General features: G+C 38.6%; 1 protein-coding gene across 1 annotated transcript in view; it reads left to right on the top strand.

The window, feature by feature from the left end:
• Positions 1-298: 298 nt before the first annotated feature.
• Positions 299-17,893, top strand: part of TTC39A (tetratricopeptide repeat domain 39A) — a 37,933-nt gene continuing 20,338 nt past the window's right edge. Inside the window, exons 1-8 of the mRNA XM_010117078.2 lie at positions 299-342; positions 2,297-2,401; positions 8,656-8,787; positions 9,478-9,554; positions 10,072-10,139; positions 12,894-12,958; positions 15,442-15,541; positions 16,667-16,732. Coding sequence (XP_010115380.2) covers positions 299-342; positions 2,297-2,401; positions 8,656-8,787; positions 9,478-9,554; positions 10,072-10,139; positions 12,894-12,958; positions 15,442-15,541; positions 16,667-16,732 — 657 coding nt within the window. The remainder of the gene's footprint in view (positions 343-2,296; positions 2,402-8,655; positions 8,788-9,477; positions 9,555-10,071; positions 10,140-12,893; positions 12,959-15,441; positions 15,542-16,666; positions 16,733-17,893) is intronic.

Here is a 17,893-nt window from a genome sequence, read left to right as displayed (position 1 = left end):
ATACGCTGGCAGCTGCCACCACCTTCTACATTAGTAGTAAGTATCCAGTGATATATGGATGTCGTGTATCATAGGCCGGCTTCCAAATCGCTCGTTTGTAGTGTGTTGTAAGTGAACTAGCGATGCTTGTAACTCTCGTCGTATCATCCATAATGACCAATCAGAGGGTACAGTATCGCAGGCAGGCAGATGCTCGGATGCTGCCCTACCCCACGCTCGCAGCGTGACTGTCACTCAGAGCTGGTGAAGTGGCACTGAGTGCTGCTGCTAGATGTTGTTGTCTGAATGCTGAGTGGGCATGCAAATGACTATGTCAGAAAACACGAGAGATCTAGCTGAAAGGTAAGTGGCGGCGCACAGCTTTTTCCATTTGGCTTAGAGGCAGCTCTGATCTTGCTGTTGAAAGCAGGAGAGAATCTGCAGCCCACTGAAGCATGACTAATCAGTTTGCTAAAATGCTTACCCCTCTCTAGTTTAAACTATTTCTTCCGTATTTCTAACAACAACAAATGATTATTTGTAGCTGTTATGTAAGGTGTGTATTGTGTTCGGGTCTTAAGCACTTTACCTGGGAACTGTGTCAAATGCCAGGTTTCCTTGGAGCAGGAGGGAAGTGTGCAACTTGTATTTTTGCTGCTGCTGGGGGTGGCACTGTGTTAATAATTCTTATTCCAGAAAAGGTTGTGCTTTGAGCTTCAACAGTGGTTTTTTCTTAGTCATCTTTCTGTTTCAAAGGAATATTTTGAAAAGGTTTATTTGTATTGAATGAGATAATTCTCCTGCGTGACAGGATAAACAAACAAACAAAAAGCCCAGGTAAAATGTTACTTGTCTAAGTATTTTAAAAGAGATGAGAATATGTTTTATGTAGTGTTAAATATGCTGTTTGTTTCAGGGACACAGGTTTAAAAAAGGCAGGTAGGAATTGTAATACTGTAATAATTAAAACTTTGCTAGTTACTGTTTAAATGTAAGTAAGGCTCAGAAAGTTGGGCAGACATGATATTGCATATTGTGTGAGACAGATGCCAAGACTTGGTTAATCAATGTTTGCAAAGCTCCTGGAGAGCCTCTTGGGTGCAGAATGATTTGCAGTGTATCTGAACTGTGAAGAGAACAGCCACTGTGAACAGTGTCATACAGTGTTTCTCTCAAATTGATAGTCCTGGTTTTTATATATATAATTGTGCTCTTTTTTTCTTTGAAGTCAGTATTCTTGAAAACAAAACCAAACCGCTGCTGCAGTCAGTGGTTATTACTGATGCTATCTGTTTGTTCTGTGCTCCCCTGTGTTTTCCTTAAGGTGATACCAGGACTTTGCTTTCTGTTTTTCCTCTCAGCAGACTGTGTGTTGTGCCGTTTTTTAAGAAGGTAACATAGTTTTAAAGTCACAAGACAGTTCACATCAGTTAGAGCTGTTCAGAGTCAAGAACATGATGAGGATTTGTTTGTATTTTGTTGGGGGAGCTTTTTTGTACAGACTTGTATGCAACATATTACTGCAGTATAGCTCTTTGATCAACAGATGCAGATGTTTCAACTGTCCTAACATTGGTCAGGTTACCTTAACTTTGTTAGTGCAAGGCCTTCTTGTTTCTTCTGTGGACTTTCTTTTTTTTTTTTTTTTTTTTTTTTTTGTCCAGCAGTTCTGGTGGTGGTGAACTTGGGCCAAACTTACTCAGCTGGTCTGTATTATTCTGTTGCCGGTAACCCAAAAACCAGCTGAGAACCCTTGTGAGAGGTCAGGCTGACATCTGAGTGTTGTAAAGAAGAAAAATAGAGCTGGAATAAGCCACTGAGATAATCCTCTGACTTTGAGATGCAGCAGCAGTTTTTGGTTTGAGGGCAGTAGCACTTCTTAAGGACAGTGAAGCTCCCAGGAGCATGCACCATGTGAAATTTTAACCCACCTGCAACTCTGCAGTGTTCAGGAACCACGCTGGACGTGAGCTGAACTAGAGCATATGTTCCAGCAGCAGTCGATAAAATAATCTGATGCAGCTTGGCAATGTCTCATCCTTAAAGTGACAGGATGGTCACAATGTCACCAGCCTGGATTCTCTGTCAGCCTTACGCACAGTGAGATGTGCATGGTTGCTTTTGTGTTCCCGATACTTGAGCTCATCAAATTGCCACACTCCCCCATGGTAACTTCTGCATGTTCAGGCTCTTATTTATAGCACGTGTAGTTTATCTTATTTTCAGAAAGTACAAAAGATGAGGAGTTCAAATGTAGCAGTAATGCACTGGTAGAGGAGAACAGATGTGCTGAGTTTATTCTCTCTTCTTCTGACAGGTCACCTACATCAGACCTCAACATAGCATTGCATGAGTGTATGGCAGCTCTGGATTTATTTCTTAACAACAAGTTCTCAGATGCTTTGGCTTCTTTACAAGCAAAGTAAGTTGATTACTTTTACTGATTTTCCTCTATTTATTTTCCTCTGCTTCACCATTTCTCAGGAGACTTGACTAGACAGCTACTTCTCTGTTAATAGTTGATAAGACTGCATGGTTTTGGTTCAGAAGGAGGTAAGTGCTTTAGACTTGAGTGAGTAAATAACAAGATCGATCAAAGGTAACTACAGAATTGTTGTCCAAAGAAGTAACCCCTCAGCTGTAGTACAGTATGTGAGATTCTTACTCCTGAAAGAATTAAAAAAAAAATCTTGTCACTTTTTTTTTTCCCCCTCCTTTCTCAAGTTTTTTGACATACTGTGAGAATTTGAGGATTTATAGTTTTGTGTCTAATAAGCAACAGACCATGAATTGCCAGGTTGGGGACACATTACTTTATGTACGAGTTTTGTTTTTTTTAAATAACCACTTGCAGAAACTTTCTCACAGCTTATTTTGCAATTCAGTGTTGTGGTCATGCACTCTGTTTCCTAATTACATTATAGCCCAGCATGTGATGAGCGGCCCAGCTGTAGGCAGTGAGGTCATAAAATAGCTTTTAAAAATTGTTGTGTCTTGTCAATGTCTGATTTTTCGTACTCTGTGCTGAAGTTACCTGTGCTCTTTGCTTGTTGAAGTCTGTGGTTAATTCACTTTTTTTTTTTTCCTCCAGTTTGCTTCATTTATTTTTGAGCCATCAGCAAATTACATCATGTCTTCTTCCAGGCTACTGGAATATGAAACAAGTAAAATTAATAGGTAGTGCAGTAGTGTGTGTTTGATATGCTTCAGGGGTAACTATAGTGAATATCTGCTTTGCTGAGGTATCAGCCTCTGCCTTTGATGCCAGAATCTGTAGCTTAACCATGTAAGCACTCTGTGAAAGACTTTAATGATAAATTGTAGGCACAGATATATTATATGTTTTATATATTATATGTTTTAGTTGCAGCAGTGTTGTTTTGTGTGTATATATCATCAGAACATATAAAAATTGTAAGAAGAATAACTTTATTTTCATTAAATTCTGACAGTAAAGCCCCTGTGCCCATCTGAAAATGCTTACTCAGTGCTTAGCATAAAATAGAGAGATACTTTATTGAACGGGGTTTCCAAAACACTGCGAAAGCTAGTGAGGCCTTGGGATTTTTTTTTTCCTGTTAATCCATTTTTCTTCTTCTGCATATGGCTTTCATTTGGCTTTTGTTGGGCCCTGCAGAACGTATTTCATGAGCTGATACTCTGGTTTTGTACCTGACTGTATTCCACTCTGCAAAACCATTTTGAAACTAATTTTTCATGTTAGCCTGCCTCCCTCCATGAGGAGGGCCTTATTCCTGTTGCCTTTGGCAGCAAAGGGAATACAGACTTATGATCTTTGAGAGTGTAATGCAGAAACAGGATGCTAAATTTCCGCACATATGATACCCATTATGAACACACTCCATCTCTTCAGGGAATGACAAGAGCTGTGGAGTAGGCACATGTGGTAATACTGAGTATTTTCTTTAGGAGTCGTCAGTTCCTCACTGTTGCCTTTTAGCGTGCTGAGATTTGAAATTGGTTTTCACAGTCCATAAACATACTCTCTTTGTTTAAAGAAATACTTTTCAGTTTTTACATGCTTGTAAAGAATTTAATATCATAGATTTTGCAGCTTTACCACTTATGTTGTAGGACATACTCTGCTCTGTATTATATTATTGCAGATTCAGTAAATTACTCACATTTGGCTTCTGCAATAAGTGTCTTTTCAACTGATTTGTACCATGTGTAACTGAGAGCAAATTTGGCAGTGTATGAGAGTTAAAATCAGAAGACTTTTCCTAGCAGCTTAAAAATAAATAACTGAGGATGGTGTCTAGACTTGTGTTGAGGTAAAGCTCTTTCTTCCTTCTTAGAAAATAAAATCTATCATAAAGAAGAGATCTCATTTCATAAAAAAATATCAGCTCATGTTTTCGCTTCATGTTACATAACTTTTCTTGTTTCCTCGGCTCCCTTTTAGGTTTTAGAGTCAGTTTTCTTTATTACTGTTAACAATCATTGTACAATAGTGGGCTCCAGTTACTTTGTGGCTTCTCCAGTAAGTTTGATTAAATTAATCTTTTATATGGAGTATTCACTCTAAGTCTAAGAACTCTTAAGAAATTACTTAAAGCAATTACAGCAATGATTTTTCAATGTGTTACCTGTTAACTGTGACAATGAGTAACACTGAAACTGTCTAGACACTGGAGTGGGGAAAAAAATCTCATCATCTTCCTCAACCCCGAGATACATACAGTAAATTGATAAAAAGCTGACTAGATCTTAGCCCTCATGTCATTGCAAACAGATAATCATAAATTAAAGAGTTGATTCTGATGAGATGTGCCCTTCCCTTCCCAAAGACAAATATTTAATGTTTTGATAATTATCATGAAGGAAAGCATGACATAATCACCTGATAGATTGCTGATGTCAAATCACTTGTGAGAATGGTAAATAATAAAGTTAAATTCATGGCACAGAGTAAACTGGATGATTGGATGAGCTGCAGCACATGTGTTGCTGCTTGCAGTATTGTGAGAACGATTCATTCCAGGCAGTTGACTTTATTCTGAAAATAGTCTCCAAAAAGCACTTGGTGGTGTTTGGTGGAATGTGAGTTCTAGAATGATCCTATTTGAGAGGTAAGCTCAATCCTTTGATGTAAGAGTATCTCAGGTAGGTGTGTTACTAATAACTTGTGAAACTCTTATTGGAATAATTTACTTCTGTGGTACCTATTTACTGTCGCTGAAATTTTTAATATGAGACCAATTTACAATGTTAAATGTTATCTTGTATTTTCTGATCTTTAGAATGCTTAAAAAGATTGCTAAGGAATGGAAGCCTTTTGTAATGGCTGTCTTCATGGTGTGGTGAAATGTTCTTGCCCTTGTAGAACAAAAGCAAACATGAGGTTGTTCGGTGGGGTGGAGGAGCTTTCTCTGGGAACTAATCTAACAAAGAAGGTATGATTGTCAAACTGAGAGTGGTGAAAGAGCAAGGGGAAAGCACATGGAGGTAGAGTGAAGCTCTAGGCAGTGGTTGGATAAAGGTGGTGTACAGCTCTGCAGAAAGCTCAAGTTAGCTATTTATTGTTAAAAGGTCAAGAATGTGAAGAAGGTCAATATTTCTAGGTTTTTGAATCTTTTTGTGCCTGGAATCTTGAAGAACATAAGCTTTATAGTCTTTGTAAATAAATACATTGCTGCCAAAACCTGACTTAATTGTTGATTTCGCCTTCTAGCTGAAGGAACTTACTAGGTTACGAATTTCGGGGAATGACTTGGGTCAGAAAAGCTCAGGGGTATTCTTGTTGAACCACAGCTTTTTGGCTTAGACCATTCTGGCAGCTTGTGGTAAGCAGGGAACCAGGCTGATCATTGATTAGAATGGTCTTTTCCAGTTGTAAATGTAATGCTAGTGAGGAGTTTTCATAGGAAACAGGTTTTTATTGGAAAGTGTCAATTCATCAAAACCGAGACTTTGTATGGAAGCCTATGCAGTAGGTCTAGCGGATTGCTTGGACATTGGGTGGAACTTCTGATCAAAGATGAGGAAAGCCTTGAGGCCCCGTGTGACCACATTCTCCTGGTGCGGTTTTGATTTAGGCCTCTCTCACTCTTGAGTACACTTGGATGAGTGAAGTGTTGGCTGTTCTGTAGAGGGACTTCTAAATCAGCACATGGACTTGAGCTTGGGGTTTCTGTAACCTAGTGATACATTACCTGCCTGCTCGATTACTGTAAAAGAATCCACAAAAAATTTGGGGCACTGTGTTTTTCATAAAAAATACTAGCCCCTGTGGTTATTGTGAGGTTAAAAGCAAGCTAGGCTTTCTGGTTTCATACGTCAGCTGGAGGGGAGAGCTGTCACCATCCTCACTTAGGTCCTTGTTTTCAAGCAGGATTAAAAGTTCTCCATCAGCTCTCAAGAAAGGGCAGTACTACAAGATGATAATGATTGCAGCATAGCTGGAGAACAGGCATGTGGCATAACTCCATAAGTGCCTAAAGATATTACTTATAATCCTCTTATTCAGCCATGTGATGCCAGCTACTGAGATAAGTCATTAATCAGAGTATTAGTTGTATTTATGTCATAAAGACTTGTTAACTCCAACAATGTCCTGGGGAAAGCGCTGCTGAGGAATCGAAGAAGAAAAAAAAAGATCAAGTTTCATTCTGTATCCATCCGTATAAAATCCAGGCCTTAAAACTTCTGGCAATGTGCCAGGATGTAACCGGCAACTTTAATTGTACAGTCGGTATAAATAGCATAAAAACTGCTACATTTGGTTGCATTTCTACCCACCTCCCAGCTCCGGAAGAAAAGAGTAAATTTTAGTGTTGATAAATACCAGTTGACTAATGATAAACATTAATTATTATCTCTTTTCAAATATTAGAAGCAAAATAGATGAGACCGTTGATTACAGCAGGAGTCATTTGGTCTCAGAAGCAAATTACTGGAGAGAGAAATCCCTCTTCACTATGTTTAAGTGAAAAGTATAAATTTTCCTTTTAGTGCAGTGAATGTAATATTTATCTGCTTTGATTTTGAAAGCAAATTTCTATAAATTTTGGAAGGGGACTATTTTAGTGCCTTCTATCTGCTTTGAATTTAAGTCTTTGGAAGGGTTTTGTTTTAATAAATATGAGATGAAGTGTGTTTCTTTGCGCCCACTGAGGCTGATGAGTAATCAAATTAACAGGAACACTTCATCAGGCTGGCATTTTGTAGTATGTTCATTTTTTTCTACTGCAAATTTCTTCAGTACAGCCAGCTTGCTCTGTGCCATGTGTGTTGGGAAAAGTAGCCCATTATGAAGGCTGGCAAGGGAAGCACCAGGTAGCCAGCCGTGTAACACTGTCTGCGCCAGTGCTAAGTGTTATTTAATCCCTTGATCTCAAAAAATATCTATACAAAGAAAGTCAGGATCGTATCATCACTTGGTGATTTTATTGCATCATGTCACTGAGAGGGGGTTACTTTAGATGTAGACAAGGTTATTTTTTGGCTCTGGAAAACACTAACCAAACATCAGGGACAAATCACATGGGAGAGATTACAGGAATTGAAATGTCTGTAAAGTTTGGCTTTTCCCCTTAAAACAAAGCCACTGAATCAGAGTGGTTGAGGTTGGAAGAGGCCACTGGAGGTCACCTGCTCAAGCAGGGACACCTAGAGCTGGTTGCCCAGGAATGTGTCCAGATGACTTTTAAATATCTCCAAGGATGGAAACTCCACAAGCTCTCTGGGCAACCTATGCCAGTGTTTGGTCACCCTCACAGTAAAAAAAAAAAAGTGTTTCCTGATGTTCAGGCGGAGCCTCCTGTGTTTCAGTTTGTGCACATTGCATCCCGTCCTGTCACTGGACACCACAGAAGAGAGCCTGGCTCTGTCCTCTTGCACCCTCCCTTCACATATTTTTATACATTGTACAATCCTCCTGAGCCTTCTCTTCTTCAGGCAGAACAGTCCCAGCTCTCTCAGCTTTTCCTTGTGGGAGAGACACTTCAGTCCCTTCATTGTCATCAGGGCCCTCCATTGGACTCTCGACTATGTCCATGTCCCCTGTCCCTCTTGTACTGAGGAGCCCAGAACTGGACACAGTACTCCAGGTGTGACCTCACCAATGCCACTGTACAGAACTGTCCAATTCATTCTAAAAGCGTAAACAATGAAATAGCAGTTGTTGCTCTTAAGCAGTGTTTGTCTAAGTCGTGCTATTTGTCAGAAGTGGATTAGCGAGGTCTACAGAGAGATTCTGTGGCAGGAATTCACCTGAGCTTTCCCTTCAATGTATTTCCCAAGTTGTCTTTATGGGACGTCTAGGCATAGAGATGTTTTGCTTCATTTGCAAAGGATTATAACACACATGGGTACTGGCTAAATGTTGTAAATGTGGGCAATATATAAACTCTTCTTCTGCCAAAGGAAAGGTGATGGCAATGGCTGCAGGTAGGAGCTAATTGTTTTCCTTGCTATCATAACAAAGTTTTAGTAAAGTTATTGAAACTGGAGCTGTAGACATGATTTTACGTACAAATCTCAATATCTTAGCATTTCTTGATTGTTTTGTATATGCTTTGTGTTTGATTTCTAGTTTATTTAGACCTAGTTCCCGTCAGACTGATGAGTCTCTGGAGTTTGATTTGTATTTGTTTTTTAAAAGTAATAATATAATCAAATCAGCTGTTCTTTGCATCTTACATTTTCTTGCAGAACTAAAGATAGTATGTATCATGCGCTGACTTATGCCACCATATTGGAAATGCAGGCTATGATGACGTTTGATCCTCAGGACATACTGAATGCGGGAAACACAATGAAGGAAGCTCAAGCCACCTGTCAAAAGTAAGTGTGGAGCAATTCAGTCAGTGAAGAGTCCTTTCATTAGAAAGTTTTGAAAGACATACAGGTTTAAAAAAGGACATGTAATTTCATAGAAATCATAGGAAAACTGAGGTTGGAAGGGACACAAGTAGGTAATATATTGCAGCTTCTGCTACAAGGCGGGTCAGTTACGGGGTCAGACCATGTAACTTAGGGTTTTCAGCAGTCTAGCCTTGAAAACTTCAGTTCATTGCAATATCTGATGTTTTTTCTTGTCAATTAGATTTTTGTCCTGTCTGTAGCCCTGGTTCTGCAGTGCCTGGAAGTTATTTTATCATTTACAGACACTGCAGACTCTTCTCACTTGGTGGTGGATGTACAATAGCTAGCTGTCTTTGAGTCAGCTGTGCTCCCACTCCTGTACACACATGCACACATACCCACACCTTAAAAAATAAATGAAAAAGCCCTCTTATCCAGTTCCTTCATCAAGACAGATTCCTGCACGTGAAGGATAAATGACAGGTCCCAGGGGGACCATGTTGGCTAAATTCTGTATGGAATACGCTGAAGTTTGTATATGTGGTAAGATGACAGAGGGTTGGTGAGCACTAGGGGTATGTTAGTGACTGTGTGGGTGGCCAGCTGAAATATACCATTATCTGTTGTTGATGCTTCATGTTCAGAATGACCAAAATGGCTTTTCTGCAGATTTAGGAAGAAATCAACAGTAGCTGATTCTATCAACAACCTTGTGCATAGACAAAGCCTTGAACACTTTACTGAAGGTAACATTATATCTAAATGTATGATCTTTTAGTCTTTTTTTTTTTCTGCAATTTGAATTTTGTAGAATTGTTCACCCAACGTGTTTTTGCAAATCGTGAGTTCACTGACAAAATCTCTGATTTGACATTTCCAAGATTGCTGGACCAGTGTTTTGGCAACTGCTCTGTCACCACATCCAGAATCACTAACTTTTTAAATGTGTTGCTGACTCAGCATTTCAAAAATTTCTAGGTAAAGAAATAACTAGGAAAAAAAAAAAAGAAATGCCTAGAAACGTCCTAGGTCCAGCAATTCCTGGAAAGAACCAGAGAAATTCCTGCAAAATTTCTGTAGCTACATGTCATTACTGTTTGGAGTTACCTCAGTAGTCTAGAACTGAAACACTGCAGCAAATTTGGAAAATATTTTTTTTCAGTTTGAGCTTTGTGATCTTATGCCTATATTAATGGGCTAAGTGTTTTTTAATTACTTTTTGTCTGATTGATTTGTTTTCTTCTCCTCTCCATGTGACACTAGAGGAAATCCATGCAGAAATTTGCTATGCTGAATGTTTACTTCAGAGAGCAGCACTCACATTCCTCCAGGTATGGATTCCTGCATGGCTCTTTGGGAGAAAAAAAAAGTATATACCATACAGGTTTCTTTTCTTAAAATTAATGAAATGGTAGAAGACCCTAGTTTAACCTAATGGTGTAAGACTCTCTCATCTGGATTAAATCTGAATTTTATCTGGACTATCTGCTGATGAGATAGTGGAATGTTTTGTTATTGCTCATGATTATCTAAAAATGCTTATCTCTATACACATAGCACTGAGTCCCCTATGACACCCTTCTTTTTGGATGTGTGAAATGTAACCGCAGTAAGCACCAATTTTCAAATGCTGTCTGTTGGGATATCAGATTTTAAAAAAATAAAAAATTTTTTAAAAAATGGTCATTGAAGCTGTGCTATGCTGGAGCGCAAGCGAGACTTTTGTTTCAGTCAGGCTGATGTTTGCTTTCCCAAGATTGCTTTCTCACTTATTTGTTCTTGAAGAGCTATTATGGTCTGCATAGCTATTGGGCTCCATTACATGCTTTTTGCTAAGCAGTGCTGCCTGCCTATAAAAGAAGGGTAGCTCTCCATCTTCTTTGAATTTTATCAGTTTGTACTAATGAAGCTTGATTTGTTTGATGGATCAACATTAGCAATACTTACTTGGGCAATTTGAATTGTTAATCATAATTGAAATAACTGATTTTTCTTCTTGATTTGTCTGTACTTGGTAAGTGACAGTGGGCCTCTTCATCTATGCAGAGGGGATAATAAAAGTCACATTCACAAAGGGCTTCTGCTTCTTGGCTCAAAGATGCTGACAGAGAATGAAATGCAGGTGGTAATTTTACAGTGTTTGGGAGTTGTCAGATGGGCTCTGATTTATGTTGCTTGTGATAGTTTATGAACCGTGTAACCTTTTCCAGAGATCTGTCATGCCCCTCTGCTAGAAACGATTGCTTCATAGCAAAACCAGTAGTCAGAGTGGCTTCTTCTAAAGGTTTTGGAGTGCTGATGATGGTGAATTTATGGGTACCTATTTCTGTACTCCTTTGAGATTCTTTGGGATGAGTAGCCTCTAGTACTGGGGACAGTTTGGGTGAAGCTGTGAAAACAAGGCTTTTCAGAACATCTCTGTTGTACCTGTAAGAAAGGAGTGTTTTAATACAATGTCTCTTGGTTTTCAGCACTATTTTCATGGGTATCTGTTTTTAAAAATGTTTATAGATACTTGAGAGATTTAAGAGTAGGAAAATAATTTCTTGTCCTCTTCTGCATAAGGAATGTCTGTCTATTTGCTTCCTCTTCTATTCTGTGTTTAATTTTTCATGAACACATGGTTTTAAAAATTAAACAAAGGCATTTGGTTCCAACAGCTATTGAGGGCTGGACTATTCTTACATTGTTTTTCTCTGTTGGTATCATGAGTATTCTGAATGTGAGCGTTTTTAAAACCATCTTTTTTCCTCTTTCCATTTTCCATTAAAAGGAAAATATAACTGAACCTTTACATATGGTTAGGTGTGCTGTACTCACCCACCAGCTGTTAATTAAAAACTGGCTACTTCTACAGAACAAAGGAAAACAGGATCACATTTTTCTGCGGTTGTTTTGTTTGCATGTGGTTGGGATTCAAGTCTCTGAGGATATATCGTCAGGAATTATGTGTTCATTTATGGTGCATAGTTTCTGTCCTCAATTATCACTCTTGATAATGTTGCATAACGATGATTGTCAAGGACGCAGGCTAGTGGTGGTGTTGCAGGCTGCAGGAGTAAGCTCCTGCCCTTGAGTTCAGGCCATTAGGCTTCCTATACCAGTTCATAGAAGGCAATGTCTGGAAGAAGTTGAACTGTAACTTTGATCGCGTTAATTATCTTCCTGACTTAGAGGAGGATGAAAAGCTCTTTGAGGCAGGTTCTGTCTCTTAATTTACATATTGATGAGCACAACTGGGCCCTGTTTCCTTACCAATAACAGTAAAACAACCAAAGGTTCATCTAATCTATGCTGTTTTCTCCACAATGCTTCATAAGGTCTCTTAAAACACCATCACATAAAAAATAATTTGCTAAAAGAGATGTAGTCTTCCTATCTCAAAGTAATAGCAGATATCAAAACAAACCAGAATGACTGATTATGTACGATGAATGAGGCAAGAAGCTGTCACCAGAAAGTTAAGAGACTAAAGAGTTCTCTTTTTGGGATAAAACTGTAAACTCGTGGTCACCCAGATACACTTTACTGTAAGTTCTCAGTTCATTATAGCTTGTGATGTGACATGTTACCATATTGGTATGGATCTCATAGATACTTGAATATTCAGACCAGAAAGAGCATATCCTGCATCCCTTTACTTACCCTAATTCCTTTTTAGGACGTGAAACTATATTCTGTAGACTCCTGAGGACAGGCAGTTATTTGTATCTTGTGCTGAGCGAGGAAGTGTTCAGATCTTAGCTGTGCTGAAGGACGAATGAGAGAGCTATTTTTTGAAACAGCCACAAATGCATTTAACTTAGGTGCCAGTCATTAGCTTAGTCACTGTGTGCAAATTCAGATGGTCCAAAGGTCACAAGGACTAAACTGATCACAGAAGGCATCAAAATAAAGTGTATATGTCTGAACACGGTAAAAATATTTTAATATAGAAAGGAAATCCTAAGTCCGTGTATTGTTTCTCAGAGGCTTAAATTGTCTGTGTCACTGGTTGTGTTCAAGGCATGTGTTCATCTCAAAAAGACAAAAGCTCTTTATAATGCTTACAAATTCATATTGCTAATGTGTTTCCTTTCTAACAGGATGAGAATATGGTTAGTTTCATAAAAGGAGGCATCAAAGTCCGAAACAGTTACCAAACATACAGGTTAGTCAGCGTGATGATGTGATTAAACATACTCTTTCAGTAAAATTTGCTGCTGGTCGAGTTAATTCACAAATTAATTAGTGTTATATTTATTCCAATGTTTATTATGGGCTCCTGTGTATAGCCTTTCTCAACCCACACAAATTCGTCCTTTGCATAACAAGGAACATTTTTATAATGGTTAATTTGGATTGTAAGGATAGTGGACCCTAACTCTGTTAACTCCCAAAGTCTGCCTACTTCAGGTACTATATCCTTGAAATTGTGTCAAAAGCTGACTGTTCTAAATGATGTAGTGCTCATTGTGTCTGCATAGCACAATTCGGAGGTCTTGCAGTCATTAGGCACATGAAATGGCATTTCTTTATAGTTCTAGCAATACAACATTCAAAACCAGTAGCTGAAGCACAAAGAATTCCATAATAAATACAGGAAACTAAAACAAAATTAGGAGATGACAGACTGAAGAGCCTGCACTGGAAAGTATAAATGGCTTCAAACAAAGATTAAACAAATTTACAGGAAATAGGTTTCTAGGGGTTAGTTAGCATCGTAGAACAGATGCAGTCCCTCCAGGTCATGAAGTCCCTAAACAGCCAATTCCTAGAGGATGCTTTTCCAAGCATATGACACTGAGTGAAATATTTGGTTAGCTGGACTTTTAGTCTGGTTAAGTATGGCAGTTGTTCTGCTCTAAAGAGAAGATGCATGCTATTGAAAATGATAAGCAGGGTTGCTTATCTGAACTCACAATATGCCCATTACTTAGTGTCTATAAGCCAAAAACATCTGCTTAAGCAGACTTCTTTTCATCCAGCAAGTTATGGAGAGCCACTTTCAACATGTGGAAAAGGTTTTGAAGTGCAGTAGTAAATTCTAAAAGTGACATTAAAATGTACACCATGGGAAGCATAATCAGTTGTGGCTCAATAAATTAAGATTAGCTCTATTATATGTAAAAACAGAGTTATAAATCTAGTAGCTCCTAGGTGGTCTTCTTCAAAAGAATGCTAATAGCAACTTGCATATTACTAAAACATGTATTTTAACAAAAGGAAAGTTTGTATGTGAAATTGGCTGTTAAGATTTTTGTACTGTACCTTTGATGTGGGAAGAAATAGTTTTTTGCCATTTTGATGAGAGCGTGGTGCAACAGGTTACAGAGAAAACAATGAAATATGGCAAGGAGACTTTATTTGCTTTGACTGATCAATATTTTTCATGACATAGCTTCTGATACAAAAAAGCCATTTTTCCTTTCCCTGTTCTCAGCAGTACTGCTTGGTAATCCACAACAACAGTAACCCTGAAAAGACAGGAGGAGTAGGTGTTGCAAAGATAGAATTTTTAAAACTCTTTCAGGGAGGAAAGGTTACCATACATTGTTAAAAAAAAAAAAAAAAAATATGCGGAATGAAGTAAAGCAATAATTCAGAATGAAACATTGTCTTGTTGTCAGTGAATAAAAAGTATCAGAAAAGTTTCACAGTAGTGTGGACTTAAGTGAATAATTTAAAAAGTGAAAGCTAAACATGCATCATATTTTGTTTTATTTTAGGACTTTAAATTTGGACTCAGAACAGCCACAAAAAGTCACGTGTCTAGCAGACACAAAACAGCATCTGGTCCAGGTTCTCCAGAAGTATACTGAAAGGGAGAGAGGTGACAGTGTCCATATTTGTTTGGATTGGAGGCGACTCTAAATGCAGGTCCATTGTAAAGACGGCAGCTACAGTCAGTAGTCCTATATCTGTTGGCAGCAACCAACATGGAAACATGACAGCCTGAACACAAATACGTAGCTGCCATTAAAACAGTGTTTTTCTTCTCCTAGCAATTAACAAAATAAACTAAAATAATAGTGTGAAAAACTCATAGCTGTAGAAAGCTTGGAGACAAAACAGGTTCAAATCCAGCTGGATTATATAGGGAAATAAAGGGACACTACAAAGTTGAAATCCATGAAAGATGGAAAAATAAGTGAAAAGTAATTTCCAGTATACCTGCTAATATTAAAATATTTCTTACAATTATCTTTTCCTATATATAGCAACATGTTCTTTTGAATGAACATGCACAAAAAGGAAATACCTAATCTGGGAATTAGTGAGGCTCAAATCAAATTTGCTAATTTAAATTTAACTCTCCTGCACTACCCTATTGTCTCATTTTGCAGTAGTAAAGATTGGTGTTACTCCAACAGCCATTCTTGAAACATTTTCAGGCAGAAATGTTGCAAATTTACTATGTCTGCTTGACAGAAATTAATCACCAGGACTCAATATTTTTGATTGATAGTAAAGTGATAGAAACAATTTGTTGATAAGCCCAACAAAATGTTGTAAGTGTTGTTTACCTGGGTGAGGTGACAGATTGACTCTTTGAACTACTGTGTAGTTCAAGGTAATTGGTTTACTTTCTTACTGAATTGTAATTAATCATTTTATTTACTGACAGCATAACAGAATCTTGTACGTTTTCAGGGAGCTGGACAGTCTCATACAGTCTCCACATTATGTCAGAGGAGAGAACCATCTGCATTTTGAGGGAGGTGTAAAACTTGGAGTTGGAGCATTTAATTTGGTATGTACCAACAATTCTTCTCTTGAGCTGAAGTCTTGCAACCTCCTGAAAATGATCTTAACTTAAATACTTGTGAAGTTTCACTAACATCAGTGTTACTAATTATACGGTTAAAATTAGGTACGTGTGCTGACACTTGCAGGATCCCAGTCTCTGCTCTGAGAGCATCAGATTGTAATACACTTCAGAATCAGAGACTGCTGCCCGCAACATGGGCAATACTGCTGTGTGTGCAGACCCACTTGCACATCCTCATGGGGAAATGATCAACTGAAAAATTATCTCACCTGACAGGGGCTAAGGGCATGTTCTTTGAGAATATAGCTGAGCGCCTGTGCCCAGCTTCCTCTAAGGGTGTTCATTAGCTGAGTGACCAGTGCCTGGGAGGCGTTGGAAGGGGAAGATGTTATAGTTTCATGAGAAGGTACCCACTGGGGTGGGGGCCAGGAGAAGTCTTGTGCAGAAGCAGCAGTTGCCTGTGCTTATTGACTTCCATTTACTCCTTAACCGGCACTTGGGAAGCAAATAGGGACTTGGCTGTTAGCAGGGCAGTTGGTGGGGCAGGGTGAATGGATGGGGCCTGAGGTGCTGTTCAGACCACTGTTGGCTGTTGTTGCCGGCGTTCTGGTCAGAAGGCCGGTGGTCAAATGGTACAGGATGGTTCCTGGTGTGTCAGAGGTGGTGAGGGGTGACACAGTTATTCACATGATGGGCTGCAGAAAGTGCCTGGTGCTTCACCTTGCTTGCATTACTTTACATGAGTCTGGCACATACTCAAATGTTAGATTTACTGCAGAAAGAGTAAATATGTACTGTGTGGTAAGCACTCAGTTATTTCTGAAACATCCAAGAAGTACTAGAGTTACTAAGCATGTGCTCTGTAAACATATTTCTATGCAGGGTGTCCTGGAGAAACGGGGTCTCTGTATTAAACAAATACTTCTGTTAAAATTGTATGTAAAATATAGCAGGTGTATACATTTACCCAGGAAATTGTCAGTCACACAAAGATGTTTTAAGTAATTTTAGTGCTTTTTTCTTGTGCTTGGAAAAGTTGTAGGAGGCAACTGGTAGCTGAGAGGCAGAAAGTCTGCTACTGCATAACTGTTGCATTTCTTTCTGTAGACGTTGTCCATGTTTCCTGCACGGATTCTGAGATTACTGGAGTTTGTGGGATTTTCTGGAAACAAGGTAAATGTGAGCTAAGTATTCCCCTCACTCTTAAATTAGAAAATGGAGACAGGAGTTTCTCTCTTCTTCCTCACTTCAGGTGTAGCTCTCTGAAATACTCTAATGGTATCATATGCACACTGTTGGCACTGATGTTTTCATGCAGCGCTCAGTTTTCCATCTGAACTGTTGCACTTCAAAGATTGTGATGCCGTTGTTCAATGATCAAGCAGTGAAGACAGTGGCTAATACAATGATGTTGACATATTCAGTTTTTTAGTTACTGGTCTTTTGTGCTTAGAAATCCATAGCCAAAAGTGTATTCTTAGCCTTTAATATACTAGTTTACTTGATGGTTACTGTCATTATGATATCTGAATGTCCCTGACAGGTTCCTGCATGATATCCAGTTGGAGGGGAAAAAAAAAAATCAATTTCATTTCTGATCTTTTTTCTCCATCTCTTCAATAGCAACTGATAACTTAAGTGTGGCACCTAAATTCTCTTTGCCTAAAAGAGTAAGTGCTTTTTTTGTCTAGAAAGTAACAAGTCGGTAGAGTCTCATTTTTGTTGCACATACTGTAAGCATGTATGTGATTAATGGAAACGTTCAAGGCTCTGAGCAACCCGATCTAGTCGGGGATGTCCCTGCTTCTTGCAGAGGGGTTGGACTAGAGGACCTTTGAAGGTCCCTTCCAACCCTAACCATTCTGTGATTCTGTGATTCAAAGTCTGACCTATGTGGTTTGTGCATGCAGTTTAAGAACAATTTTAGTGATGAAGCACCAGTAAACTCACATGCACCTGAGTTATTCTGTAGGGCAAATGCACAGAAAGTGCTGAGTTCCTTTTTTTTGTGGACTTAAAATAGGACTTGTTTAAAATAGGATCCTAAATTGATGGGAATATCTTGGCTTTGGTACTTTGTGCCTGTTCTTGTCTCACTCTACCAACAGAACATGAGATTCACTCAAAGTTGGGGTTCCTGGATTAGGAAAAACATGGTCTGTTTAACCTAAACCATTAGTCACATTTATGTCATAAATGCTGGGTCAGGTAAATGTTTGATGTCCTGCAGACACAGCAAAAGCTGTATAAACAAGTTAAAACTTAACTCTTTTGTAATGCTTTCTATTTACAAAAAAAAATTTCAGGGAGAAAAGTGTTTTCTTAATTAGAGCT

Source organism: Chlamydotis macqueenii, chromosome 8 (genome assembly GCF_036417535.1).
Source record: "Chlamydotis macqueenii isolate bChlMac1 chromosome 8, bChlMac1.mat, whole genome shotgun sequence".
Taxonomy (NCBI): domain Eukaryota; kingdom Metazoa; phylum Chordata; class Aves; order Otidiformes; family Otididae; genus Chlamydotis; species Chlamydotis macqueenii.
The sequence above is the reverse complement of the archived record's forward strand: the minus strand, read 5'-3'. Positions and strand labels throughout refer to the sequence as shown.